The 18,993-nt window shown below is 41.3% G+C and overlaps 1 protein-coding gene across 9 annotated transcripts in view; it reads left to right on the top strand.

Moving 5' to 3' along the window:
- plch2a (phospholipase C, eta 2a) overlaps window positions 1–18,993 on the top strand; it is a 203,539-nt gene that overhangs the window by 138,370 nt on the left and 46,176 nt on the right. For all 9 annotated transcript variants that reach the window (XM_030422800.1, XM_030422799.1, XM_030422798.1 and 6 more), the window contains 3 exons: window positions 185–314; window positions 12,087–12,257; window positions 17,870–17,963. In XM_030422800.1, the coding sequence (XP_030278660.1) occupies window positions 185–314; window positions 12,087–12,257; window positions 17,870–17,963 (395 nt within the window). The remainder of the gene's footprint in view (window positions 1–184; window positions 315–12,086; window positions 12,258–17,869; window positions 17,964–18,993) is intronic.

The following is an 18,993-nucleotide window of genomic DNA, read 5'->3' as shown; positions in this document are numbered from 1 at the left end:
AAGGTTTTGGCTGTGAATACAGGGCTGAAATCTATGGAGAGTTTCAGTTATTTTAAAGTCTGACAGGCTTTGTCTCATACATGCACACTGCCTTAAATGGCAGTTTATCAAAAGCAGCAAAAACAATGGAGAGTAAATGTCCCAAATCTTCATGCCAACATTCCTTAGTACACTTTGTCATCACATGGCTGAAGCAGACCTTCACCGAGGCTGATAAGAATGGTGATGGCAGCTTAAGCATCAGTGAGGTCCTCCAGCTCTTGCACAAGCTCAATGTCAACCTGCCCCGACAGAAAGTAAAACAGATGTTCAAGGTACAGTTACAACAGTGAGCACTCATTGGTTTGAAGTAGCATTTAAAATCCAAACTATTATGGTGCAGTGTTTTAATGTCTTTCTTTCTATATTGTGAGTCTACTTTATCCTATATTTCCTGTAGCAAAGGAAAACATTTTGTCTTGCAATCATGTGTATTCCCTGTACAGTATATAGCACACCCAGTAGACAAAGAAAGTTATATTCTTATTGGAAGTTAAAGACATTCTGGTGAAAAAATAACATCCTTGGCTGAGGTAAAGATGTAAATATTTGATATTATTATTAAACTGTAGGGTTAGGGTTAGGGCCAGCTCATTAACACAATAAATAGGCTCGCCAGGTCACCTGAAACTTTAGTAGGCTTGTGTAATTACCTGGCAGACTGCAAATGAGCAGTAAAGACAGTCTGACTGACTGAAGATGTTGGCTAACAAGCGGCTAAGCCACTAACTCTCTTCCTCATTAGAGGATTAGCGTGCTGCCATGTTAAGTGTGTTGTTTTAGCCTTCCTCCTACAGAGCAGCTAGCTAGCTTCCTATCTCTGTGACCAGTGGCCTGTTGGCAGTGACCCATATGGTGCTGCTGGGACACAGATGGCCTCTGGTGTAATGCAGGGTAAACACACCAGGGACCGATCTGGCCCTGTATGTGTTGACAATCTCTTGGCTAGTTTCTTGGATTAACCTACTTACAGTGGAGGGGGAAACCTGTTAGCTTGACCTGTTTCTGATGAGTTTGTACCAGCACTGGTCAGTGCCCTGAGGACCAGAGAGCCCCTTCAGAAGGGACTAATGACCAGGGAACAATATGGATTCAAGCAAAGTTGAATGAACATTATCTATGTAGGGAAATAAACCATTATCGGTGTGCTGATGCTATTGTGCTGATCTTTATTTCACCAATTCAATTAAATTCACTATTCAACTCGCATAGGTTTAGTCACTTGTGTCCCCTGCCATCATTAGCCCTTTTTACACAGAATCTCCACATTATCTCTGGAGCGGTGGTTCGCCAATTCTCTGCCGTGTAATTCACACAGAAAGCCGGCACTGCGGCTCCTAAAGAGGCATGATGGTACATGTCATGTTGATGACGTCTGTGTTTCCCAGGTGTCCCCCGCTGTCAATCTAAACCTGCGGACAATTTATAATCATACGGATGCTGTTATAATGTTTAGTGGTTGAGATACTGACCCACCAAACATCCTGGTATGTGATGGAGTTACGTTTTTCACGCTAAATTCCATAATTCCATAATCACCATCAGTAAACTGGACGCTGTCTGACTCCCTCACTGGCAGGGATGGAGGCTGTTTTCTGGGGGAAAGTTCTCTGAAGTCACGGTCAGGAGGGCTGATGGTCACGGTGATTTATTTTTTCTGTTGAAAAACCCTGCAGTGCCTCGTCCCTCACTAACTTCTAGGGTTGGGAATCTCTTGGCACCTCACTATTCTATTTGATTCTGATTCAGAGGTCAACAATTTGATTCTAAACCGATTATTGATGCATCTTGATGCAACAATTTTTTTGTGTACATTTCGATGCATGATTTAAAAAAAAAGAAAGACATTTAAATCTGAGTTTCATCTCATCTCCGTGTGGTTTTCTAGTTTGGAATCTGTAGTATTTACGCACAACTGATTTAACTGGTTGTTCTGGTGCATATAATGATAATCCTGTTAATAAATATTCACCAAGGTCAACTTATTGTGAATGTTTTTATGTTGATTTACACTAAAATCTTTTATCTCATCCATTTAGACTAAAACAGGGAAGTGTTTTCACACCATTTTATCAGCACATAGCTGAAGAGTTTTGCATTGAATCCATAATGTGGCCTAAAGTTATTTCCTAGTTTTGTGTCCACTGAACAGAAGCATGGTGTGTTGTTTATGGACATGAATCACATGAAGCTGGTTTAATGTGATGGTTGGAGCTCAGTGATTTATCAAAGTAGTGACTTGCAGATGTACTTGTGGATGGAAAGCTTGATCAGAAGAGGAACATGTAATTCTAACTGATGAATTAATCTATATTAGCTGTCTAGCTACAACCCAGAGCACACGTCTGCTAACAACTTGAGTGCATGGGTTCATGCATAATGAATGGAAATTATTAAAGGGATATTCCGGTGTAAGTTTAATCCATGGTCTAACACACCGTGAAACTGTGTTAGACTCCATTTCGAGAGATCAAGTTTGCAGACCGCTAGCTAACGTAGTTTTAGCATCCTCAGAAACGACCGCACGACAACAATACATTGCAGTAAATGGGTCCAAATATAAAACCACCATCAAAAAGCCACAAATAATGCTCAGAACAGCACCAAACTTCAGCAACATTATAAACAGGGTCCCAGCACAAATTTCGAGGCATCAAACATTTGATATACAGTAGTTGCCGTATTTGTCGGAAAATATAAACGAAACTCACCACCCGAGAAGCCTTCCTTGTTGTGGGAAGCCCTGTGAGTCCATTACCGAGTGCAGTAGAGTTCCGCAGCTCAATGATGATCATTACTGCGGGACTCTACTGCACTCTGTAATCGACTCACAGGGCTTCCTCACAACGAGCCTGTAGCTGGAGAGGTGAGTTTTGTTAGCTAGCGGTCTGCAAACTTGATCTCTCGAGAGGGAGTCTAACACAGTTTCACGGTGTGTTAGACCATGGATTAAACTTACAGCGGAATATCCCTTTAAGGCTAGATTGATGTTTTCTGTTCGATAAAAAGACTGTTCTCCTGCTGTGCTTTCACTACTTTGTAATCCTCCTGAGGCAAAGATGTGTCCTGACTAAGACAAGTCTTCTGAAAAGAATGTATTCACCTTACAGAATGAGTAACTATGCAGGTTAACTGCTGCTATCATTTATTTTTATCCCGTCACCTTAGATTCTTATCGATATAAGATAGAATGTGTATCACTGCAGCCTTGCCACAACACAGTGCAGTCTGCTGAGAGCAGAGTTCTCTGTGTGGTCTCTCTTGATACATGAGTAATTCAGTCTGTATGCATCACTCATATGTCAGTTGGTTCCAACTAAGTGGCAACTAAGTGACATATATGCAAAACCATCAACTGAGTCTAGTGATGTAAAGTGTTTGTCATGTGTCTGAGTCATTTGGCTTCCTGTGTGTCAGCAGTGTCATGCAAAGAACATGGTGACAGCTGGAAAACTGAATGTTTTAGTGTAGCAAGTTTTAAGGAATTAGGGTTTAGAAGACTCATAACGTCACTTTTGCGTGTGACTAATGGCTTCAGTATGGTCTGTTTGCCGGACTGCACATCTTCTATTCTGATGCAACTCATGATTTGCACATTCTGCTACAGTCTCATTATTAGGTGTCACTGTGTACAAATCTAGTGTACCGGAAAGCCTCTGAAAGTCCAATGTAACTGTGTAAAGCTGTGGATTACAATGCAGAGATGCAGTAATCCAATTGACTTAATTTGTATCTTCACCAATGAACACCCTTTAAATGCGCAATTTGTAAGATTTGGACAGAATTTTAGTTGAAAAGATAAAAAGGAACTCATTTTGTTGATTTCCAGGCAAGATCTTAGCTGGCGCCCCCTTGCATTGCAGTCAATTTCACAATCAATTTTCATAAACTCACACAGAAACTGCATTTATATATTCAAGATTGTATCTCTTTTAAGTCAAAAATATCACACCAAATAAAAACTGAAGAAAGAAACACAGTGGGTATTGTGCTCCTGGCTATCCTCATGAACCTTCAGCAAGTGGCTTGCATTTTTCCAGTCCTTTAGTCCTTCCTTATTAAGTCTGCATTCTTTTGGGGAAAACATTTAGCAGCAGAAGAAGTGCAAGCTAACATTTCTCTTTGAGTTTATCAGCCAGCTTCTTTAGATTTTTTCAGCATTGACTAAGACTCTGTTACAAAAGTCATGTTGACACTCTCCCATCTTTGCTTTTGGGAAATGTGTAACTTCTTTTAATTGAAATGGTCCTCTGTGAACTAACTCTCAACTTACTTTGTCAGTTAGAAGAGATGGCCAGTCAGCCTTTAGTCCTGATGCTGTGTCACTCTGTTGTGCTGAGGTAGAGGGACAGGAGCACCTGATGCTGTGTCACTGGGCTGGTGGTGAAATATGTAAAAAGTGCTTCTGAAGAGAGAAGAGAAGTATATGTGACCACTGGATGTTACGTTTTAATAAAAAACACAGATGCTTGATGTGTGCTATACATAAGACTTATATAGACTAATAATGAAAATGTGATGAGATTCATTCAACTTTATTGTCTGTCTAACCTGAGTGCAAACGCTGTGTGTATATATATTTTGCCTATGAATGATATGGGAAAGCTAAGGTGTAGAGTATTAACAGTAATGCACTTTAACACTGATGTAAACTTTAACAAACATAAACTGTGACACAATAAGCCAAAGGCTTACAACGACTCTATTACAAAGGGGAAAAAAACTAAAAGCATTTAAACTGACATATAAGCAGGAAAGACACCTTTAAAGTAACACCTGAACAGGCCTAACGTTAGCTTTCCAAATGTTTGTTCGTTCGTTTTCTTTTCCGCTTTTCCGTCAGGGTTGCGGGATGTTGCCGCTTTTTATCCCCCCGTGGGGGGTTGCGGGGCTTACTGGGCCCCCCCCTATTTATTATTAAACAACACTGCTATCGTCCGAAGTAAGCTAGCAAGTTAACACTCTGCTCCAACAACGGTAACTACAATCATTAAACTATTAATTTCATTCACATCATCACATTGACGTTACTGTACCTGTATCTTCTTCATTTTTTTCTTCCCCTTCTTTCCTTCTTTTCCTTCACTGGGCGCTGGATGGTTTCAGTTCTTTGGACCTTGTAATTCTACAAATGTATCAGTAAATCTCTCTCTTAGTCTTGGGGTCTCGGTCCGGTCAGATTCAAGCAACTTCACTGAGTGAGCTTTGTTTGCTCTCAGGCATGATTGTGCCAGTCAGGAGGTGAGGGAAAAGAGAGCGTCTAAAGAGGAGGAGAGGGAGGATAACAGAGTGGAGCAGGCTTCCTCAGTGGACATAAGAGAGAATTGATCTTCGGATGGTAGTGAGGAAGTAACAGTTGAGGAGGGAGTGGAGAGAGAGAGTGATTTCAGATTGTGGGGGGTTGTGACTGTGAGGTGTAGGGGTGAGGGAGGTGGTGGACATCAAGGGGAGAGAGAAAAAGCATGATGGTCGGACACAATGAGCAGGGTAATGGAGAGTGTCCAGGTACTAAAGGACCTTTTGAAGACAAGGTCAAGTTGATTCCAGGCCCGGTGGGTGCGGGGAGAGTGTGAGGTCAAATGTGGAGAAGAAGTCAATGAATTCAGATGAGTGCAGCTTCTCTTGGGGGATGTTGAAGTCACCCAAGACAACAAGTGGTTTGCCACTGCAGGGGAGCAGTTTAGGAGCGCGTCCATCTCATCAAAGAAGTCACAGAGAGGACCCAGGAGGGCGATAGATCACCACAATGTTGAGTTTAAAAGGAAGGGTGACAGAGACAGCATGGAATTCAAATTCAGATCTGGGTAGGTGGTCCAAAGGATGGACCTGGTAGGACTCCGTGGGTGAGTTGAGGAGTCCAGTTCCCCCTCTTTGACCTGTTTGTCTTAAGGAGTGTGAAAAGGAGTAGACAGATGAGAGGGCAGCTGGAGTGGCAGTGTTTTCTTGGGTGATCCAGGTCTCCATAAGGGCCAGGAAGTGGAGAGTCTGCAGGGAGGCATAGGCTGAAATGATGTACGCCTTCTTGACTGCAGATTGGCAGTTCCATAGCCCTCTATTACGTCAAGGTCAGTATCCGTGGAGAAAGTTGGATAGCAGAGATTGTCTGGTTTATAGCCTTGAGCAATGGGTCTCCTGTGGAATCTTCTCTGGTTTGATGTTCTGACTAGGATCAGGTAGAACTCAAGGCTACAATCAGTGGTGGACATCTCTTGCTTGAATACGATCATCTAGTGACCTCGGCTTCATAAACACAACTACTTGGGAGTGTTTGCATAGCCATGGAGTGCTATGCCGACAAGATCCAGTTGCTAGGGATCCTCCTAGCATCACAAGCCGACAGAGGAGCAAGTGGAGGCGGTGTGACCGAGTGCTACGCCACCAAGACCCAGTTGCTATGGACGCTCCTAGCATCACAAGCCAACAAAGGAGCAAGTGGAGGCGGTGTGGCCGAAGGCGGCTGCCCGGGAGGACTAACAGCTAAGCTAAAAGCTAACCCTTATAAAACGCCACTTCCAACTATCTTCCTCTCAATTGTTCTTTCCCTGGAGAACAAAATAGGTCATCTGCAGCTGGAATGAGCAAGTAAACGAGAGATGAGGAACTGTTGCGCAATAATTCTGACAGTGACATGGCTAAACTTATCAATCCCGGACAATACTGTCAGCTTCGAGGGACTGGCTACATTTCGCCCTGACTGGAGCTGCGCACTCAGCGGTAAATCCTGAGGGGCTTGTCTGTGTATTTACATCAACAACAACTGGTGTATAAAGTTTGTCTCAAGCCATTGCTGACTGGACATTAAGCTTTTGAATGTTAACTGCAGACCATTCTATATGCATAGGGAGTTTACTTAAGTTTCCATCACTGCTATGTACGTGCCCCCCAGTGCTGACATAAAGAGGCCATGAAAGTTCTCTACCGGACTATCAGTAAGTTGCAGTCTACTCACACTGAGGGCTTTTTCATTGTCGCTGGGGATTTCAACTAGGCCAACATGAAGTCAATTCTCCCACATTTACACCAGCATGTGGATTGTGCAACTAGGGGAGTAAATGCATCAGACATGGCTTACACCATCATGAAAGATGCATTCAGAGCAGCCCCCCACCTCCATCTTGTCTCTTCAGACCATCTATCTGTTATGCTAATTTCAGCATATAAGCCCCTGCTGGTCAGAGGAAAACCTACATTGAGGCAGATGAGGGTGTGGTCCGAGGAGGCTATGGAGTGCACTACAGGACTGTTTTGAGTGCACTGACTGGGATATGTTCTAAGCAACTGCCACTTATAACGATCACATCAACATACAGTAGATGAGCATGCCATGTCTGTATCGGCCTACATCAACAAATGCACAGAGGACGTCAGTGCTAGTGAATCCATCACCATTCGGGCCAATCAAAAACCCTGGATGACTGATGAAGTACGTAAAATGCTAAAGGCACGGAACTCAGCCCTCAAGTCTGGCGATGAGATGGCACTGGGAACGGCAAGAGCAAACTTGAACTGTGCCATTAGACTAGCAAAGCGTGCTTACAGTCGAAAAATCCATCAAAGACTTTTTCCATCATCCCGATAACACCAGGGATATGTGGCAAGGCATACAGACTATCACCAACTACAGGATTGCCCCTCCTGCATATGACAATGACGAGGCAAACCACTGATACACAGTGCCCCTCAATCCAATGCTAGCCAGACGATCCATGAGGAGCTGATGGGACACAGTATCAAAGGCTGCAGCGAGGTCCAGGAGGATGAGGATGGAGAGCAGACCGGAGTCAGCTGCACGGAGGAGGTCGTTGGTGATCTTAACCAGAGCTGTTTCAGTGCTATGTTTGGGGCGAAAACCAGATTGGAATTTTTCAGGGAGGTTATTGTTATGAAAGTAGATTTGGAGTTGAGATGAGACCACCCTCTCAAGAATTTTGGAAATGAAGGGTAGATTGGAAATAGGTCGATAGTTGTTTAGGTCAGCAGAGTCTAAGCCAGGTTTTTTCAGAGTTGGTCTGATTATGGCAACTTTCAGTGACAGGGAAACAGTACCAGTGGAGAGAGAGGAGGTGATAATGGAGGTTACCAGTGAAATGATAGAAGGCAGGCATGCTTTGACTAGTGTTGAGGGAATCGGATCCAGGTGGCATGTGGAGGTATTGGACTTCTTAATGAGCTCAGAGATGTGATTTTCAGTTGGTAGACTGAAGTCACACAGAACAGTAGATGGGGACAGTTTCATGGTGCTTCCTGATGGCAAATCAGGCTGCATGATGTTAGCAGAGGCCAGCTGCTCATGAATTGTGCTGATTTTGGAGTTGAAGAACTTCAAAAAGGCAGAGCATTGTTAATTGGAAAGGTAATTGTTCATGCTGGTTTCAGGTGGTGCGAGTAGCCATTTCACTGAGAGAAGAGGGTTCTGCTGGTATTCCCTTTGCCTGTGTTGATGATATCTGCATAATAGGTGGGTTGAGAGATTTTTCAGAACCTCTCAACCCTTCCGAGAGAAATACCAGTTTTTGATGGTGATCCTTTGAAATACAGTCTTTTTATGAATGCATTCAAACATTGTGTGAAGGAGCCAAACTGAAAATCATTATGCGAGTGCATAACAAGCCAAAGGTGCATCATCTGGGAGTTCTCTCCCCTACAGTCAGGACATTGCTTCCAAGTGCTGCATGTCCCGAGCTGGGAATATTATCAGAGACTCCTCCCACCCTCACCATGAATTGTTTTCCATGCTGGCCTCTGGAAAGAGGTTCTGCAGCATTTGGTGCAAGACCACACGGCTCTGTAACAGCTTTTTCCCACATGTCAACAGACTGCTGAACTCTCAGTGACAATTCTCACCTTAAATTATTTGCGCTACCTAATCTCAAAAATGTCACTTTCACTAATCGGCACTTAGTATGTTTCTGTTTTTGTTCTGTTTCTGTCTTATTCTTATTGGGGTATTTTGTTTGATATACTTTCATATCTTAATTCTATGCTGAGCCCCTGAAATGAAATTTCGTTCTGTGTTTATTTGTTGCACACTCAATGACAATAAAGTCTAAGTCTATATCATAATTGAAGTGCCTGATGAAATAATTAAGCACAACATGTCTTTTGTTCAGCCCTAGTTTATTCATCTATATCTAAATTCCATTTTTGTTTACATTTATTCAGCCATGGCAGACCACAAAATGTGTCACATATCATTCCTCATCTGGCTTGGAAGCCTCTAGGATTGAGTATTTACACCCTAGTTGCTTCCTTTAAATATATAAAAAATCATACTCCTTAGCAGTGGGTGTGTAGGAAGCCCTTCAGGGAGGGGACCCGGTGCAAAACATTGTCTACAATACTTCAAAACCATGATAGATCAAAATTATTTTTCAAATCCAAACATTTTCTACTTGAATTTCTTTATTGATATACAACTGACATATTTTGTCTTCTAAAACAGTCAAATACCAGGCCTGTAGACTTTGTGTGAAAGGAGAAACTCCCTCATTTTAGATCCCTGTATCATTCTGTTATACTGTTCTAAGCCCAGTGTGTATAGCATACTGAGCTGTTCAAAGGCCAAGCTCCAAATAGCAAAGATGTCATCGCCCTCCAGTGAGTGGCTGCCTCCAGTGTTGCTTGGCATATGGTGACGGTCACAGACTGTTTCAGCAAACTGGGGGATTACATGGGTCATGGTGTGACCCACTGCAGTGCTCTCGTTGACCTCGTTCCAGTACATTATCACAGCCACAGCCTTTTCTAGACTGACTCAGTACATGTCCAGCTTAGTACAGCTATAAAACCCATTCTTACATTGTTATATCAGCTGAAAATATTTCAGTGAGTACATATGTGAAGGTGATAATAACTTAAAACAGGGCCTGCATGTCACTTCCCCCTCTCTCATTCTGTCATATCTTAATCTGTCCTGTTAATTAGGCCATATGAAAGCCAAAAACAAACACTACCTGAGCAGAAAACTGAATTTTCTAGGTTTTTTGTATTTAGAAAAAAATGACTTTGTCTGTGCCAGTTTTCAGTACCAGGGTGATTTTAATCTAGCTTGTTAACTGACATATGAACACTTGGTTTTGTCAAAACTAATTAGCTCTTAAAGTTTTTGTCTGTTAATGGCTAAAACAAGACCAAGTTTTGTTGTTGTTGTTGCTTTATTAAGCTTAATAGACATTTTATTATATAATTATTAGCATATAACTATAACTATGCTGTTTGCAGCTATCAGATCCAAACGAGAGCTCTGCCTTGTAACGGTTGATACATTTTTCATTATATAGTCTTACAACAAATTATAATATCAATGTGCTTCTTATGATGACTCGTAAGGGACTTATTGCCTATAACACCTATTAAAAGGACCCAGATAAAAACTGTTATCCCAGACTTAAATCTCTGCAGTTTAGGTCAAAGATAAAACCACAAAAAACATGAAAGTCAGAGTTGACTAAATGTGACTAAAACTAACATGGAATTCTGCTTCAAGTTTGCTGACAAAAACAACAACAACACTTACAGTGAGATGCTGCTTATGTGTGAAGGAAAGGTTGAAGTTATTCACTGTCATGGAAGTTACAGGAGAGTGAGAACATTTTACAGATGAATCATTGTAAATGCAGTCAGCAAAGTATAATGTCACTTAACAGATTTATCACATCAGTTGCCTTAGCTGGTATGAGTCTAAGTGCAAGTGTGGGGGGGAAAAACCCCCCACAAAACTCGACTGTCCAGCTTAAAAGACTAAAATGCATATATTTAGGAGTCATTCACCGTATTCACACTGCCCTTTCAGTGCCGACTTGCCTCTGCTGCGGCTCTGATCAACCTCCAGAGGTAGTACCAGAGCTGCAGCAGAGGTGAAACGGTGTCTGTGTGAATGGTGAGTCGGTCTGATGGTGTTCACAATCTGTTACTGTCTCTGGAAACTTGTGTAGAAATGAATCGCCTCAATGGTCGTCCCTCCTGATCGAAACTTCAGAGAACTTTCCCCAGAAAACAGTCTCCCTCCCCACTAGTAAAAGCCAGACAGGTTCCTCTGTTTACTGATGGTGATTATGTAATTATGTTGTTTAAGGCCCCCACACACCGCCCAGACGTCCAACTGCCTTATCCGACCACTCTCCGACCACTCCGTTGCCTCTTGTCTGACCTGTTCGGCAGAAAAGTTGCATTGAACACACCGCTTCGACGTGCTGCCTACTCCACAGTAGCGTGTACGTTCTGCGCTTGCGCGAGATGCAATAAGCGGGTGGCGCTTGTGTTGTGAGTTGTAAACGAGAACCTTATGCACGCAACTCTCTTTACTTGCGATCAAAACGAAACTTAACTATTTCCGATAAAAACAGCTGCATACTAAACATGCAGCGAGGCATTACCAGACGAACAAGAATTAATTCGTCCTGAACGGACAGAACAACTAGTCTGTGCCAGTACTGCAAAACATGAAAACGGGGAATGACGGAACGGAGTGCATAGAAAAACAAAGCGCACACAGTATTCCGTCCCTCCCACACACCGCGCTGATTCGCTAGCACAACGCCAATCAGAACGGCTATTCAGCTGGCACACAACCAATCAGAGAATCCAATGGCTCAGACGTCCGACGGCCCTCCTCCTCAGACTTCGCATGCTCAGTCGGATCCGACAACGTCCGCGCGGCTCCGAAAGCTTCCGACGCAGCTGAACACACCAAACATATTTGCTCCCGACCTCGTCCGAGCCTCTCCAAACGCTTCAGACGTCCAACGGTTGGGCCGGTGTGTTCCTGCCTTTAGAGCAAAACAGTTAACTTTGCCATTCTCCAGGATGAATGTTGGGTCGAGATCTCAATCGCAACACATTTTAACAGCATCCATATGATTATAACCATTCAGCGGGTACATGTTCAGATAACAGGAGGACATCAGGGGATACGCCAAAAAACACAGATCTCATTGTCATGACGTGTACCTCTGTGTGAAAAAGACTATTGTTGAGAATTTCAATTTTAACTAAAGGCTATGTTGTGAAAAAAACTGAACTTAAATCATTCCTTGTACCTTGTGTAGGAGGCAGATACAGATGACAACCAGGGGACACTGGGCTTTGAGGAGTTCTGTTCCTTCTACAAGATGATGTCGACCCGCAGGGACCTGTATCTCCTGATGCTCACCTACAGCAACCTCAAAGACCACCTTGACACAGACAACCTAGCCCGCTTCCTAGAGACTGAGCAAAAGGTACACACTGCCTGTGTTTTGTAGCCGTTCAGGTTCTATAAAGACTGACAGTGAAAATAATGATTTAGTGTTGCACTCCTTTAACATTGTCAGACTCATGTTGGACATTTTCAGTTAAAACCAGAAACCTCATCTTTTTTATACCACATGTTCCTCCTTGTCAAAACCTGGTGCCTACATTACCCACAATCCAGCTTGACCACAGACAGTTCAGTCATAGATTTGTATTATATGCTAGTAGTGGCTAATGGAGCCTGGAGCCCACAGCAGAGATGAGGAGCAGCTACAGCGGACTGGTTTTCATTTTAAAACGTGTTGTTTATAGCACCAACAGACACTGACACAAGTGACATTACTTAAAGCCTTTTATTGCACGGCTCTTCTTAATGCTGTAGAATGCTCCATTCACACCTTTTTGCCTCAGATTCATGTATTTTGTAGCACTCTGCACTCTAAAATCTTTGCTCTGCAAGTAGTCCGGTCACTTATCAACCCAGTGTCTTCAGTCACTAAGCAACATCAGCTATCTGTGGCCTACTTCATATCGGAAAAAACGTACTCCTAGGCCACTAGTATGGATGAGTTTCACATTAACTTTAATACTTTTGGAAAATACGTGATTTCAGCTCTTCTGGACGGTGATCTCAACTCCTCAGGACGAATCAGACTGGTTCATCCTGTCGGGACTTATTTTCCCGATAATGACCGCCGTTCTATACATTATCTCTTACTTATCAGACTTCACATAGTTTTTACATATAGAGTAATGCTACTGAAGCCATGTAGACTTTGTGTCAGTTTGTTGTGGTGTTACTTACTAGAGATGCACCGATTGATCGGCAACCGATCGCAATCGGTTTTGATCAGAGTTCTCAAAATAGATCACATCAGGCCGATCAGATGACGTTTAAGTATAAAGACAGTGCATTAACTGCATGCAGGGAGGGAATTTCATGGACGCTGTTGCCCCGCGCCACAGTGGCCTCTGGAGGAAATGAAATGCTAATGAGCAAAACAGCTCATTTTTCTTAACACAACCAATGTCTGCGCCTTCATCTAATTTGCATTCTGGCTGGCTTTTTAAATGTTTTCAAACAGTCATGTTTTACAGCATAAGGCTCTGTTTGGATAGCTACACTTCACCTCCACTCAGGCCCATTGGGTTTTTCGCCAATTATACTCAGAATTTAGTTCTGGCCCTGTGAATAAGATGGCTCTCCTTCTCAAGTTATTGGAGGTTGGTGGAAGCAGTATTGTGAGGCGATTTGTTTGAAGTGATGCCAAAATGGTCTCTGCTGGTACATTTTCTACAGACTTTGCATGTATCTGTTTCTTTGTGCCTTAAATAAAAAAAAAAGTAGGATGTGGAACACTTGAATTTGTTTTCATGTGTGCAAAACATTTGGCAAACAATAGCTACTATCTGTTCCCACACAGTCTAGACTAATTGATGTTCTCAAGGGCTCCCTGGAAGCTCACCTGGTAGAGTGCATTCCATGTATTAAGGCTCAGTCCTTGCTGCAGCTCTCTGGGCCCTTGGCTTCATGACATCCACTCTCTTTGTTTCTGCCTTTACTGTCTCTCTGCACCCCTTACCATCTAATGAAGCAGAAAGAAGAGAAAAGAAAATAAATGTTCCCAATACTTAAGTTTTGGTTAGAGAACACAGTAAAGATAACTAGACATATTCATCCATAGACTTACGACAGCCTTGCAACCAGGGGCGTCGCTAGGAGTGCAAAACATCCGGGGCTTTAGCCCCGCGCAGTGTTGCCTCAGTTACCCTGAAAAAGTAATTACTCCTTAAAACTCATTCTAAGCTTGATAGTACTTTGTCGCCAGCACAGAGTGAACAACAAACCGTAATATTCTCATCTTTAGCTGAGAGGAACTCAAAATAATGACTATATTTCCAGCTAGAAAACGCGCATCTCTCTCCTCCCTCCATTGTGTTTGTGTCGCTGCATGGTGTTACACGTGAGTTGTGCTCGTGCTGAAATGTGACTTGTTGCAAACGTGACATCACTCCCCGAGACAAGAAGAAGCAGAAATATATATATTTTTACTAAGGAAAAAACAATGATAAGTAACTTTAATCTGAGGTTTGGAATTATTGACGTGTTAGATTACTCGTTACTGAAAAAAGTGGTCAGATACCGGCATCACTGCCCGCAGATAGAGTCTTTTTTAACGGGTCCGGGGAAATTTCGAAAATTTCGAAAATTAGGCTGTTTAAAGATGCAATTTCAACATAGTTTGAGAAGGAAAGGAAGGCCAATCGTCGGGGTCCTCATCGTCATATTTTAATCACTAATAAAGCTAATTTTCCCTCACTAGGCCTACTGAGTAATGTTACGTTTAAGATATTATAGCCAAGACCTGTGCTGTGTGCATAGGCTATTAGAGCAGGTAGAACATTCCCTATTATAATTTCTTGGCTTCACTGTCTATCTGCATCAGGCCTACAGGAGGCTTTGTAGGGTATTAAGAGACAAACTTCGTCATGAAACATCGTCAGTAAACCCACAAACGTAATACAAATCTGCAGCATTTAATGTAATAAACCCACAAATGTAATACATTTTCCACAAGAGCCGCTGCCTTACTACAAACGTAACACGCGATTTCCCACACATGTAATAACTGTTACGTTTGCAGGGATTTGTTTGTGGGGATGTGAAAATCTTTATTGTAATAACTTTCCACACATTTAATAATACAATGAATAATGGTCGGGGTGGTTGTTGTTTGTTTGTTTGCTCATACGCCTACTAAAACTGACCGTGGGTGCAAAATCCAGCTGCTGACTCTCCGCTGTCACACAACGGATCCCCCCATGACCAAAGTGTCAGTTGGACTTCAGAGGAGCCGGAATACAACACTACTAGAACTGCCGTAAGCGGTCATCTGGACCACTAGATTTAAACTCTATAATCTGTCAGGTAAATACCCAACTGAGTGATGAGTTCATTCATTGTGTCATGATATTTTTTTAAAAAACGAAATAACGAATTAACACTAAAGTGTACATTTTAATAAGTTTAATTATAATTAAACTTATTATTTCGTTTTTTAAATGTAGGCCTATATTTATCAATATTCATCGCACATAGTAAACCGTAATTATTGTATATTTACACACGATTTTAATAGAGAAAACTCAGAACAAGAAAATTAACTAAAAGTAACTTATTTGATTATGAAACATTTTATTTTAACACTTAATAATATATAATAAAATAATAATAAAATAATAATAATAATAATAATAATAATAATAATAATAATAATAATAATAATAATAATAATCGAACTGATCTAAAACAAAGACAAACAAAGATCCGTTGTGGTCACTGGTCACAGTCTGCAGATTACCTCCGCTCTCGTACAGTTACCACACGGGCTTGTGGCATTTCAAGTGTCCGACGTTTGGTTCCGTTTGCACTGCCTCGGTGTCTGTGTCAGCGAAGATGGTGAGTGGCGGTCTTCTATAACATCCTTGACCTGGCTGGGATGAAAGCCCGCATGTTATTCAAGGAGCACCAGCAGCAGGAGAGCCCGGAGGAAAGTCCTGCAGCAGCGGGCAGAGGAGCTGAGTGCAGAATACATGGAGGGGCCGCGGCAGGCGGCACAAGGTGGGCAGGAGCGGAAGCAACCACTGCAGCAGCAGACACAGACACGGAGGCAGTGGCGGTCCGAAAGAGCTGCAAACGGAACCAAACGTCGGACACGTGTGTGGTAACTGTGAGGAGAGCGGAGGTAATCTGTGACCAGTGATCGCAACGGCTCTTTTTTGTTTTACATCAGCTCGTTTTCAGCTTGTTCGATTATTATTATTATTTTATTATATAGGCCTATTATTATGTGTTAAAATAAAATGTTTCATAATCAAATAAGTTACTTTTAATAGTTAATTTTCTTGTTCTGAGTTTTCACTATTAAAATCGTGTGTAAATATGCAATATTTACGGTTTACTATGTGCGATGACATGAATGTTGATAAATGTATAATTAAACTTATTAAAATGTACACTTTGGTGTTATTTCGTGTTTGTTTTTTTTTAAATATCATGACACAATGAATGCATTCATCACTCAGTTGGGTATTTACATGAGAGAATATAGGATTTAAATCCAGCGGTCCAAATGACCGCTTACGGCCGCATGTTGAATTCCAGCTCCTCTGAAGTCCAACTGACACTTTGGTCCAATCAGGAACATATAAATTGTCCGGATCTAAATCTAGGGTTGTGGAAAGCGCATTGTTATACCCTAACCAAGATATCGATCATTAAGATTAATTGGATCGGATCTGACTGAACCCGCCACAGTGATAAACTGATTCAGTTCACCCGCCAGCGCACAAACTCACCCGCATTTGGCGGTGGCGGGTTTAATTTCCATCCCTGTTATAAACGCTGCAGTGGTACTAAACAGTAGGCTAATAGATGGCTCTGGTAATTTCAGTGACGTATAGGGGAAATAATAACACTGATGTTGAATTTGCTACAAATTATTCGGACTCTGGTGACAATGTTGCATTTGAGGCTGCTGGCCGTTCGATATGCAGCCACATAAAAACCTTTCACCATTAGACAATTATATTTTATTTATTTTTTAGATCCGGGGCTATTCCCAAAACATCCGGGGCTATAGCCCCGAATGCCCAGGTCTAACGACGCGCCTGCTTGCAACTATATATATATTATACCAAATGATTATATTAGACATGATCCTGGGGCACATTATACTTCAGCTTTCTATATTAGGTTCATGGTTAATTTATTGGTAATTTCTTATAGCACTTATAGCAGTTGAATTTCCTTCACGTGTCACAGGAGAATCAATTCAAAACAATTTTATGGAGTGGAATGTGGAGGTAATGTGGAATTGGTGAATTTATAATTCTTTAATTACTATTAATTGAATTTCTGGCAAGATATACTGAAGTATCTGCTGCTCATATTGCACAATGACACAACATTTATCTTGAATCAATTTTATTATTTGGTTTTCGAAGAATACAGTAGAGTTGCCATGAATTCTCGTGACTCTGCAAAGAAAAACAGGTGAAATATATGATGTCTATTACTTTAATATTTCTGAAAATTCGGAAAAGCTCTTAGAGCTCTGTGCTTTCTCTCTACACAGTACTCTCTTATCTGGATTATGATGAGATGAGTAGCAAGTGTTCCCTATTTAACACAATTTTAGACATTCACGCCGCTTAACACTTTTGTTGTGGGATGAAAAACATTTTAGAAACAAGCCTGTTGAAAGAATGCCTCACCAGATGAGCTTGCTAAATCATTCATCTCCCACATGCTTTAAACTGTAATAAACATGCTGACACAGTATGAGAGAGACTTGGTACTGCCCCATCCCGATTGATTAACAGAGATCGAAACTGATTGACCAATCTGGAGGCTTTAAATAGCAGTAACCATACAAGCAGGTGTGTTCTGCAGCCAGGATGGATAGAGAAATGGCATGTAGGGAGCTCTCTCTTATCCATTACTTGTCCTCATGGATGCTAAATGTTGTTTTCCAAGGTTTTTTATGAGGGATGTTCAATTTATTTTTGTTTTGACATGCATTTCTGTAATTTGTAGATGACCAAGGTGACCAAGGACCACTGCCTGGAGATAATCAACAAATTTGAGCCATGCTCTGAGAACCAGAAGCAAGGAGTTCTGGGAATTGATGGTAAGTCCACTGTGATTTCAAACATTGATGTCTCTTTTATTTGAAACTAAAATGAATGCTATTAGTCCTTCTAGATAAGTGGATTGTTGTGGAAATGTTTCCCTGTATGGTCAGAATTTAACAAATGGAAGCTGTCACAGTGCTTGGTCTGCTGTGTGTTTTTTGCTTTTTATCAGTCTCTATTATTTCATTTCAATTCATTATTATACTCTTACATTACATTAGTTAATTATTTTGGCTGATGCTTTTGTCCAAAGAGACTCGCAGAAATGACATGCTTGAGGCTGCAGTGCGACCCCAATGGATACATACAGACTTTAATCTATTGATGGACAACAGAAACTTCAGTGCATGCGTCCCCCATTTAATATTGTTAGAATAAAGTTATAATTTTATGAGGGTATGGGTGGAATTGAAATAGTAACTTCAGGATGTGCCATTTAAGATTAAAGTCGTGATTTTGGAAGTAATAAGTAATTAGTGTAAATCAGATAATATCCTAAATAAACTAAGTCTGAGGCTATTGGCTAAGTAAATTAGCATTAAGTATTTGGAACATGTTGATTGATCAGGACAGAGATGGAATCATTAATAGGTAAAATGCATTATATACAGAGAGTGAAGTTTGTTGTCATAAGTTTTCCTAATAACCGTAATGTGATGTGATGAAGAACACTGATTATGTAACATTTTTTTCATATGTAACTCTTTTTTTAAGAATGGTGTGGCGAGCATTTTAATTTGACTCTCCTCAAGTCCTGTAAGGTTCCCTATAGTCGGCTCTGGATGGTGTTTGGAGACGACAAATAAACTATTATATTACATTATATTATATTATTATATTTGAAAAAATCCATTTTTATTCTATGTTCTTTCATTTTGTAGAGTTATTTTTTCATCAAAGATCATAGAAAGTAGACACGTGGGGTTTTAGTCGTAAAGTCTCTTCCTACTTTGATGAATTCCTTGTGCTAAACCAGAGAGTGAGCACTGCTGTTTTTTTTATTATTCACACTTATTGGGAGTGAAT

Source organism: Sparus aurata, chromosome 7, assembly GCF_900880675.1.
Source record: "Sparus aurata chromosome 7, fSpaAur1.1, whole genome shotgun sequence".
NCBI lineage: Eukaryota > Metazoa > Chordata > Actinopteri > Spariformes > Sparidae > Sparus > Sparus aurata.
Note: the sequence above shows the minus strand (reverse complement) of the source record. Positions and strands in the feature narration are given on the sequence as shown.